This window comes from Battus philenor, unplaced genomic scaffold, assembly GCF_028537555.1.
Source record: "Battus philenor isolate CCGP_79_NKW_IND1 unplaced genomic scaffold, ilBatPhil1.0.hap1 SCAF_22, whole genome shotgun sequence".
Classification (NCBI taxonomy): domain Eukaryota; kingdom Metazoa; phylum Arthropoda; class Insecta; order Lepidoptera; family Papilionidae; genus Battus; species Battus philenor.
In genome coordinates, this window is record NW_027181685.1 from 6,799,998 (window position 1) to 6,812,199 (window position 12,202).

General features: G+C 32.8%; 1 protein-coding gene across 1 annotated transcript; it reads left to right on the forward strand.

Moving 5' to 3' along the window:
* Window positions 1-5,789: 5,789 nt before the first annotated feature.
* On the forward strand, window positions 5,790-7,370 carry LOC137923820 (small integral membrane protein 20). The gene is made up of 3 exons (XM_068767092.1): window positions 5,790-5,990; window positions 7,113-7,169; window positions 7,254-7,370. The coding sequence occupies exons 1-3, from the start codon at window positions 5,876-5,878 to the stop codon at window positions 7,304-7,306; spliced, it is 225 nt and encodes a 74-aa protein (XP_068623193.1). The 5' UTR covers window positions 5,790-5,875; the 3' UTR covers window positions 7,307-7,370.
* The last annotated feature ends 4,832 nt before the right edge of the window (window positions 7,371-12,202 follow it).

The following is a 12,202-nucleotide window of genomic DNA, read 5'->3' on the forward strand; positions in this document are numbered from 1 at the left end:
CAGTAAATGGGGCAAATATGGGCAAGATTTTGTTGCTGATTCTGAAAGTAGATAGTTAAGCAAATATAAAAATCATAATTTCTTATCAGCGGCAATCAGCGCTATCTACTAAAACTTTACCGACAATTTTTATTTTTTTCGGTTGCAGAGTATTTGATTTCTCCATTTTTTTAAAATATTTATTATCGATATTTTATTATAATTTTTATTAAATAAATACACCAAATAGTTTCTCATGCATATAAAAATATAATATTGTGAATATTTTACGTAAAAGACATGTTAACGATGGTTTAAAGTTGACTTAGCTTTTTTCAAAATACTTCTGTTTAAAAATTCCGCAACTTTGAGGTCTCATTATTAATAAATAAAAATAATTACAGAAAAATACGTTGTAAATAAAAAAAACTACAGAGTTTTACCTCTGTATACCATAGATTATATATATCGTACGACATATCAGACGAAAATGAATTATGAGATGATATTAGTCTCGATGCACCATAGTGCAGCGTCTTAATTTACTCTGTGGTTTTTATGGTAAAAGATTTTTGTTTTTACTACTTTTCTTTTAAGACACTTTATAGAAAACCTCTCGTTTTTTGAACATTTGAAGTACCAAAAATCCGAAACGTTTGTGACTTCTGCCAAATCATACGTACCCTACGCGCCCTTTCTTTAACCTGAAAATATGTACGAACTTTGGGAGCATTACAAGCTAATAATACAAATTCATTTTTGTTCTATTACTGTAAAGTATCGGTAATTGAGATCGTGCGATCTAATTAGTCATAATGTGACTCATCACTGGTCAGTTATCAAAACACATTATAATAAACAAACACCCGATGAATCAAATATGAACTTTATACAATGTAATAATTAATGTAATCGTTTTATTTGTTGTGATTAATCAGATGACACTTCTTCGGACAAAAAAATAAAAAAAAAAATAATCATCATCGATAAATGCTGTCAGAACGCTGTCATTTACGGTGAAACTTACTTGGATAATGGTAGAATGTTAAATTTGCTTAGCATAAAATTATTTATAACTTAGCGTAAACCAGCTGCAGCGTTTTTACAGTCCGTATTATTATTTATTTCATCGGATGAGCACTCGATAGGTTGTTAGAAACTTCTAAACGATCGCTTGTTTTAAAAACAATTAAAGCTAAATAAACAGCGAAGCATATATGTAACGTTATTTTTTTATTAACTTGAAGATATGTTTTATACAGGTTGATTTCTTTTACTTTAATAATCAAGTAATGGCAGATAACACAACTATTTTGAGTAACAGCAAAAGTGTCTAAACTATTTTAGTATCTTTAAATAGAAATGTGTAACGGATAAAGGATGGCGTACGTGAGGAGATAGTAAGTTTTAAACGCATTAAGCCCATTACTTATCATTGCTAAGTTACAGTTGAGTCACAATCAATGCTTAATGAGATTTTATACAATACTTAGTGTCGATAGATTTTGTACAAGCCACTGTAAATGATCAAAAGTAGACTTAGATTTAGATTATTTTTTAATCATCATGAACACCATCATTCAGGCCTTATAGCAAGCCACCAGGGGTTATTAAAAGCTCCTTCTATGTCCAATGATATCAGCACCACTATTTTATTTTCCCTCTACTTTAACCGAGTTTGTAGGTGCTGATCGGGTCATACAGGGATCCTTCAGTACTCCTCTGCGGCATAAAGCCGTACTGGTGTCTGATATATTGATATAAGAGGCAGTGTACCACCGGATCTTAACGACCATCAACTTCTCCAGGACCTTGTCGATGATGGGCTAGAGTCCGATGGCCCTGTAAAATTTCAGGGGCGAGTAGTCTATCTTGTCAGGCTTCACTACGACCACTGTCTCTTTCCATCTCGTGGCGAAGTGGGAAAGCGTTGAAACATCGGTTGGAGATCGACAGAAACAAGACTGCCGCCGGGCGAATGTCTACGATGAGTCCATTAATGCGCTTTACTTACACTGCGTATCACTACTTAAAAATAATAGTATTTTAGAAAAATATATAGCTCAAAATTTATTTGCTCAGTGGACAGAAGTTAGTTTATAGGCAGTATATAAATTATAAAAGTCCTAATTGTTATAACTTCACTCTAGCGCAAAAAGACGTTTCCTTGAAATGTTGTTTACAACACCTTTTTCTAGTTTAAAGCTTAAAAAGTTTTATAAAACTCTCTTAAACTTACCTTATGTTCTAGAAATAAGGGACAATACCTCCCTTTCGCTAAAGGCTGTAAACAAGTTACTAGGTGGCTTGCCGACTTTTATTTATTTTAATATTCGGTGTCGGGTAAATGCAATGTTTTAATTACAATTTCTGGATTTAATCTTCGCAGTGCTTTTGTTTTTTTTTGCGATCCGATGTTACGATCTACACAGGGAACTCCAATAGGTGACCCTGCCAAAAAACTAATGGGATCAGTTCACTGTTCAGGCTTATCGGCCAAGATCAGACCTAAAAAATTTCTACTTGTCAACTACTTAATTTTTTGTCAGCATTTTTTATTTAACTTTTTTTTTTATTAATTTGACATTTTTGTCGCTGCTCTTGCTCCCGGCCGCTTCCTTTGCATGTAATTAAGTTGATATGATGGCACAGATACCCGGGTCAATGACCTCGCGTCCAAGCGGTTGGAGATATCTTTGATGAATTCGTTTAAATTATTAAAACAATTTTTTTAACTATATAACCCCCTTGCGGTTAGTTCTTTGCCTTACTGTTTATACACATTTACTAATATGTTTGAAAAAGCTATTTTTCTGAACTTTTTAATCACTTTTTTTATAATTTTTCGTTTTTCGATCATAGTGTTGTAGCGTACTGACATCGTACTGAACAGACTTTATGACTATAATTTTTCTCACGAAAAACTACTTTTGCATAATTAATGACGAATTTTTATCCGTTAAATACTTTTCTTATATCGGCATGATTCTATCAGCGCACTATTTTCGATATATCACGCGAAAAAAGGACAAACTTTTGCGCAATTTATTTTTGCGATATAAACTACAACGACCACGATGTGATATATTTACTGCTCAAGAGCTGTGAGTGATTCACAACCTCAGCATTACACGGCCGAGAGTCGCTATGGAGGGAATTGTTCTTGATAGAGTGAATCAGTGATTTCAGGTCTAAGACCTGATGAGACTGAAAAGAGCCGTGTAACGATATATATCTGCTCTGCAAAGATTAGAGGCATAACTTCTCAGCATTCAATTGCTCATCATCAGGATTCATCTTGCGGGTAGAGTTCATCGCCTTACAAGGCATCCTCGTAGCCCTTCGTGTAGGAAGAAGGTCAGAGGGTGGTTTAAGGAGGTCTTATCGCAATGCATTTGAATTCAACTTCACCGGCCAGACTTCTCTTTTTCTTCTTTACCTAAGTAAATTTTAAAAGATTCTACTAATACTGCTATAGAAACTCGTTCCAGGAATGGGTTAATGTGTTCTCATGAGAGGCCTAAAATTTTAGAGAGATTTCTCTTTTATATCTTTTGTTCCTAACTTCACCGCTTACAATCTCGCTATGAATTTATTCCCAGTTATTCCAATCACTAGGTCGTCATACTTTTTTAACCTTACTTGTGTTGCCTTAGGTGTATTTGGTTCCTAGCGAGCAGTAAGTTTTATCAGTACTAAACGTTTTAATGTGCTTTAAAATTATAGGAACTATCCGGAGTTGCTTCCAGAATGGTATAAGTCGGTTTTATTTTTATTTTAAGACACATTTTTAAAAATAATATAATCTTCATAAAAGAAGTATCCAAATGATTATTATTGTTTTTCGTCGATTAGCACCCCATCACCCGTTAGTAAAACTAAACATGTAATAAAGTATGAATTTGAACGATTAAGATGGTTTATCATTAATCACCTAAGAGTTCATGACGTGTCACTGCGCGCTGGTTTACGCAACAAAGTAAAACTGCGCTCATTTTGCGTCGGAGTTAACTTTATTCAAGCCATCCAACTCCTAGATAAATCCCAGAAGACTCTTGATGTTGCCGGTGATTTCAGGGAGGGCACCTTGATGATCCGAGATGGGTACGCCTGTGGGGTGGTATTCCCGAACACTGAAGTAGTACTTGAGCAGGAGTCTCATCCTCTACTAGGCATGTCCTGCACTGTGGGCTATCCAAAACACTTAAAGTACACGATCATGCTAGAATCTCTCCTGGCCAGTTCATCTTCAGCATCGTTGACTCTGAACTCCGCTATGATATTTTATCCCCTGTAGTCTTACAAGGTTTTTGTAGCTTAGGATTTACTTTAATAGATCATATTTTTTATCCATTTTTACTAAAGTTCTCCTAAAAAGTTTATTTACAAAATAATCACAAGTTAACATCGAAAATACAGTACAAAACAATGTGTATCTTAAATCTTAGGGGACATAACATGCCTTATATTGTCTTTTGTTGCAGTGATTACTAAACATCAGTCGAAAGTATGTTTTGGAAAAGTAAGACGGTATTAGTAGTTAATTACCTCATTGTTAATTATTAGTTAAACAATCAATTGTTATTTATCTATTGAAATAAGATGATGTTATGTTGATGTAATAGTGTGCAATTAGCAACATTAAGAATTATTGGAGGTAACAGAAGAAATATAATAACGGAAACTATTAATAAACTTTGAAATTCAAAAGTTTGCGCAGACACATATTTGTAAGTTACAACTACTAAAATAAAACGGCCTTTCAAATAAATGTTAGACTTTTACAGAAGTAAACACGCGTTAAACCTTTAAAAGTCAATAGCTTGAGGAATAGAGAGAAGTTATCTGTATCAAACAAAATGGAAGACTGATATGAAGTAAACTACAATACCGTTAAATACGGAACTCTATTACGAAATATGCACTTGTATTATCAATATCACGGCTTATGATACGTTGTTCTTGAGCGATTATTCTAACATTAAAAAAATCTATTAATTCTAGCTATTTTAATTTTTTTTAATCTATCAAAAATGCTTTGTTAAAGATAAATGCCTTATGCCTTTAAATTTTACTATGATTTTCTTCATTTTTATTATTATATTTATGTTCATCACGAACTTATTTCATTTTCTTTTTTTCTCTCATCTTAACTTTCCAACTTGTAATTGTTCTGGAAGCACTCTTTAAACATTGAATAAATAAGTACCTGAATTAAACGCTACAGCAGTTCTGCTCTAGCTAGTCAAAATTTTATTATTGTAGCCGTGGAAGTTTTAGTAATCGCCTGAGATATGAAAGCGGTGGGATTGATAGGATGCACACAGGAGATATTTGAGAGCAGATAACTTGACGTTTGTCTACCTTCTCCCTTCAGTCTGTGTAAGTGGAAAAATTATCGACTAACGGTTTCTCGCACTAAGCAGACTGCCGATAACGTAATATATTCAAACCGCGGACTCAGTTTACATGTTTTATTTACTTTCTCCGTTAGTTTTTTTATTAATTCAGCAGTAGATCATAAAGTTTCAGTATCCATTTTTAAATTCTGGTTGAATGATTAGGTTAGTAATTGTAGACGCAATCAAGTTTCTTGACCTAGTGTAAGAAAGGCCATTTTGTTAGTTAGTTTAAATTTAATTTTTAAATTAGCTTTTGAATTCTTAATAATTAACAAAAATTGTTCTTAAAATTAAACTTAATAGATTTATTTATTTAATTAAAAAATACAAAATGCTGTCAAGACATTGTGACATATTACATACCTTTGTTGTCAAAATGTGACAAGCATTTGACATTTCTTCCGAGTAACATATTATGATTATGAAATCAAAAAAATAGATTTTAAAACTAAGGACGCATCGAATAGTAGTTAATTCAAATATATATAGGTATAATGGCTTCTCTTAAAGGTTGGCGATATACCGCTTTCGTAGGAGGACTTGTTGGAATAATAGGTCTTGCTTTATACCCTATAGCAGTAAGTCCTATGTTGGATCCTTCAGAATACAGTATGTACATTTCTTTATCCATAAGTAAAAGTTTTTTACCCTATTTTATATTCAATTATTTAAGTTTTTTTACAATTATAGTTTTTGTTCAACAATGTTAACAAGATACATGGCCTCGTAGGTTATGTATCTAATATTAAGACAATAACTGACGGTATTTTCCAGAACAATTAGGGTTATCGTAGATGTATACTAATAAATGTATATTGACTATATCGTCGTTCTATATAATGGAAAGCTTGCCCATCAGCCGTTTCTATCGACTCATAGTTGCCACTCGAGAATTTTTCGGCTCCAACGGTCGTTGCACGAGCAATGTGTGCCGCCCACTACCAAGTCAACATGAGAGGACGTTGAATGTGGGCAGTGAAGACTGTCCATTGTTGTGATCTTTGGTAGAGGCCTATGTCATACAACAGTTGCGTTCTGTACAAAGAAATCACAAATCTTTGCTTTAATGTTGTACAGAATTGCAGATAAACTCTTTAAGCAACTACGTCATATGATATTTGCATTTTAAATATTTATATGAATCCTATGAATATGTGAAAAAATGACTCAACATTTTACTGTACATTCACAAAAATGAAATAACTTTTTTGGATACAAAAATAATTATTCTACATGGTAATAACTCATATTTCTACAATATCAACTTTAATATGTAATATGCAAAGTCTATCACCAGACATGGGGTTTTTGTGATGCATACTTACCTGATTTTCAATCCTGGATGCAAATGAGCTATTAAATCTATAAACTGCACCTGCTAGTAAACATGTTAGGATTACGAAAATAGTTTTTGTTAAATATACCTCATTAAAGGCAACACCATACTTCTAAAAATTGAAAGCAACTGTACCAATCTATATTTCATGATTATCCTTTGAGCTGTAAGATGTCCACTGTTGAACATAGGCTGTTTGCACAGTTTTCAAAAAGAAGAGGTAGGTAGCTAACCCTCTCAGTTCCAGTGTTTTGCTATAACCTTATATAATTTGATCTGTTTACATTGCCTTGAATCCATGTTTATCATACTTAAAATATAATATCAATGAAAGACTTAATTTAAAAAAAAATCTAATATGAATTAAATTTCTAATAATTATGGCTAATTTGCAGAAAGGATTCAAAAAGAAACTAGAAAAAATATTAGACAAGAAGATATACAACCAGGCAGTAAGTGATAAATTTTCTGTTTTTAAATGAATGTAATTTACATAAAAAAATTATTGATAAATTTATTATCTTGCATTGTTTCAGATATGAAGGTTTGGTCAGATCCTTTTGGACGTAAGAAACCTGATAGTGAATAATGTAATAAAATTGATTGTATAAAGTAATGTTAAGTTATTATGTACAAAATTGTTAATAGATTTAAAAAAAATAAATTATTACTACCTGTTTATGTTGTGGAATGGTGCTTGCTTCTTTGAAGTATTTTTAATGTTAATAGTCTGTCAGCTTTTTAAGTCTTCTTATAGCTGAAATGGTGATGATGACCTGATTGTTTAAAAGTATTTATTGAGCATGAATTTATATTTCTTGATGGATATATGATGACACTTGCCATCTTTATATCTTTAGCTAATTGACACAATACTTATTTTGTTTGACACATAGCTGTTGTTGCATACAAGGTGTTTGGTTATAGGGGTAAAAACCTTTGTTTCGGTTATGACCTCTACAATAGACCCAAATCTCGTAACTTGTTCTTTAGGTTTGTAAAAAGTAAGTAGTCGCGAAGACTTAATCAGGAGAACATGCTTTATATGGTAGCAGTTTGTAGCCCAGGATATGGATTTTTGCCATAGCGAATCGAACATCTATTTGTTTCGCCGAATGTGATCGATGTGTTCTACATCAATAACGAATCTGCCTAAAAGTTCTGGTTAATATTAGCCGATGATTGTTCTACCCATGTCTAGGTAATCTTTGTGAATGACTAAATCAGTGATTCCCAAAGTGGTCTATATGCACCCCTAGCGGCCTATGACTGCAAGGGGTCTACGTCAGCGAAAAAAAATTGGGGTCCATGAAATGAAAATGGGGGTCCACGATAGTGGATCTCAACACATACACTGATAGTACCTATTTACTTACATCATACTATCTTATAATATCAAAACATTATTTATAAAAGTATCTATGAAGTAAAAAAAATATTATACGTTTATAAAATTGTGTAAGTTGTAGAATGTTGGTATTCGCTTTGTGGTCGCAATACATTTTGAACTTGTAAAATTCGAGAGTCGCAGTCTCAGAACTTCGCTACCTTGCACTGACTTGTTCAATTCAACACTCTATAAATACGAATGTGGGACAAATACGTTTATTTATGTGTGTCAACATGTGTTTTTACTTTAAGTTTTTAACACTAAACTTCACTACAGTTAGAAATTTACAGGAAATCAATGTCAGGTAAGTAGGGGGTCTACCTAACACGAAAAAACATGGCATGGGGTCTACGACACAAAAAAGTTTGGGGAACTCTGGACTAAATGAATAGCCAAACACTTCTTTGAAGTGTTGACACGGCTGTACTTATGGTCGAGTCGAGAGAATTTGCGGCATCCGCCTCGCGGAAACCTTTTACGAATTTAAACTCGTGTAAAATGTACTCTTTCAGTGGAAATGCCTACATTGTCAGTCGGTTACGTATTTTCTTTGTCCGATAGCCCAATATTAATACATGAATTATATCGCCGATTTCTAGCGTGTTGACATCTTTTAGGCGACTTGACCATTAGTATTGACGGTGCAGTTCCTACAGAATTTATCAAGTCTTTTTGTTTTTGAAAGTAATGTCCTTTACGATATTATTCGAACGAAATTCGATAATGAGTCACAGTAAGGTTGCAATACGATGTTACTCATGTGTACACTTCTGGCAACTTTTAAACCGCAATAGTTTCTTAGATTTTTTCGAGTGAAATTGGTTTAGTTTGTGATCGATTCTTTAAAATAGTTTAGGGTTATAAGACGTTACCGTAAATATATTCTTAAAAAAATACAAAAGTAACCAATATTACCCATTACTGGAAACTAATCAAATATTTTTCTCGCGAATAATATCGTACTCGTTCTTCCTATGCTACTTACGAGTATCTTATTTTACATTAGAAAAATCTAAAAAAAAAGGTAATCTATATGTAGATGCCGAATTTGACATGAACGGAATAAGCCCACAATAGCATAATACGGGTTTATTCGATGGGGGTGAGGACATATATTGTATATTATATATAACCGAAATCATTAATTAAACACACACAACACACATATAACCCGTTTATTTTTTCTTATTTTATGTTTACTTTCAAAAATGGTTGATATTCTACTTTGGTAATAGCTATGCAATACAGTCACAACGACCTGCGGTATAGGTATTTGAAAATATAATATTGCTTAATGGAGAGAAAAGTGAATTTCAGGCACAACGCAACGAAAACGTGTTTATCTGGATCGGCTGCAGTTTTAGCTAGAACTTCATCCAATAATTTACTTCAGTTTACATAAGAACTTTCAAAAATTTCACGAGAATCCAATTTTTCTTCGTAAATTTTTTTTTTTTAAAAAAGTAGCAGACACAAAAGTAAGAGGTTCACCGCTATACTTTGATTTGTCTAAATTTATTAACACCAACTTACACATTCTTGCGGAGCCTACCGAAGCCGCGTCAACCGGCATGGAAACTTCGGCCACAAGAATCGTCAGTTGCATAAGCTAATTTCTTTGAGCTACTTCGATGACCTTTTTTTTAAGCGAGTCTATTTATTTCTGATTCGATCTCCTAGCGAAGCTTTGAAAATATCTCTTTTCATTGTTCTCTGGGTGACTTTGAGCTTTCTTATAAGAAATAGTAAACGACCACGTCTCAGATCCATGTCATTACTGGCAACACACATTGATCAAAGACATTCATAATTGACATGTAATATCATAAGTATATATAATTTGTTTACATCACTTACCTCAATGTTTTCCAGTTCTTCAGCTGAGCCAGTTTTAAATAAATGATTGGCACCTATGTACATTTTTTTACTATTTTAACATGGCAATACCCTCTAAGAGTTTCTCTTGAAGTACCTTTTCGCCGTAAGTTATGTTTATAGAGGGCGATTGGTTAAAAGTGTAAAAGCTGTAAAGCGGTGTATATAGTATAGCATATTGGGGGCCAAAAATCTTTAACACCTATCTCCTAGAACTTTATTATTATTGACAATATAGATTGCAGGGACTGATAGTAAACAATAGTTAATTTTTACCCCATTAAATCTTTTACATCTACATACCATCCTGAAAGTAAATTAACATTTTATAAAAAGAAAACTCAGTGAAGGATTTTTTATATAAAAAGATCTTTATTGTGAAAATTGCAAATAAAATATATGGGTACAACTCCACACCACTTTCAATGCATCTATATAAAACAGTGGAGTATGTCATTGTCACAATTTTTTATAAAAAAATAATCCTAAATCTCATATATACATTAAAGTGTGCTTCGTAGCCGAAAGTTATGATTAGTCTTAAGTGTTTCATTATTCAAACATAAGCAGACACATGTTAATGATATATCGCTATTCATCTAATGTCAATGTATAAAAACTAGATGCAATAAATATTTACATAATAACACGCACACATTAGATTTGTATCGATGTTTTGTATACGTAAATAATACATTCATTTTTATTGTACACAATATTACAGAAATCATGTGTAAATTCTCTCATTTCAAATATTTCACTAAAAAATATATATAATTAGCTAAAATTATTACCGTTACAATTGCCTTTGACTCTTCCAAAAAAAAAAAAAAAATCCAATTGTATACTAGACTGAGCAAATGCAAAATGGTACATTTTAATTTTTCAATATAATTCATTGAAAAATATATTCCAATATTTAAAAAATGTATTGAAATGAAAGATTAAGGATAATTGCACAACATAGGCGAAACATGGAACACTAATTATTCTATAATGAATATTTGCTTATACAAAAACTATTAACTCATTGCATCACAAATATATCAATATTATGTACATTGCGCGTTATATCTATAATTTAGATAAATATAAAAATCACTATATGACTGATACTTTCATGCATTAATCCCTTACACTCAAGTGATAACCCATGATAACATTTGTATTTTGAACTTACAAAATGTATCCTGTGTCCACAGATAATATCTAGATTTGTAAATGGCAATACTATTGTACTTGTAACGAATATGACATATTGTATGACCGGACATAATACGCCGATAGATACGTGACCAGTGACATCTTGGCAAGATTCTGTAAAAAATTTTTAATCGAACCTACATAAGTTAGACGAGTTATATATTAAAGTGCAACCGAAATTGCTGTACCGCGTCTTAGGTACACACGCGGGAAGTCTGGGGGTATCGGCTGTTTTGTCAGTCCGCATCAACGTCCGCGGCGCTCTTGCTTTTATTTCCTCGGCCCTAACCTTGCCGCGCTTTCCTAAGGAGTGGTACAGCGGTTTCGGTAGCATTTCTAACAATATACCCGTATTTAATGATATATTGGAATTAGTAAGTTTCGTTTATGATATAAAAAGTAAATCTTCTATATATGTATAAGACGTAACTGTCTCATCACGATTTGTCAAGAATCATAGGACTTAGTGACTTGAAATTTGGTAAGAATCTTCCTTTCACCAAGTAGAGGTCAGCTAAGAACGATGGATTTTACCAAATGCCGCCAACAGGGAGGGTTAAGCAAAACGTTATTCGAGTCCGTGAAGCGGGCGGTGGACAGAATGATATTTAAATTTTAATTCAAATGTCGTTTCGGTCTCGTATCTATCGTTTAAATATTTACATCGAGAGTCCATGGTCCAGTCCAGGGACTTCAGATGTGTTTCAGAAGTACGAAGACAGTTAGTCTTCTTCTTGTGTGAACACGACTTTCTATTTCCAAAAAGACTCAAACCGTACTCTGTTTCAGGTTACTTATTCGGCGTTTATGGTTAGATATGGCGTCTTGTACCGCTATGTATTCATGGATGTTAAATATAAAAAACCCATATCTCTATCAGACAAACATTTAAAGTTCTTGTATCACGAACAACATGATTATATTCTAGCCATATATAAGCTCATTTAATCAAAAAGCGATAACATGAGATTAAAACAGTTGTTCCATTTGTTAATGTTATTAACGCTGAGAGTTTTT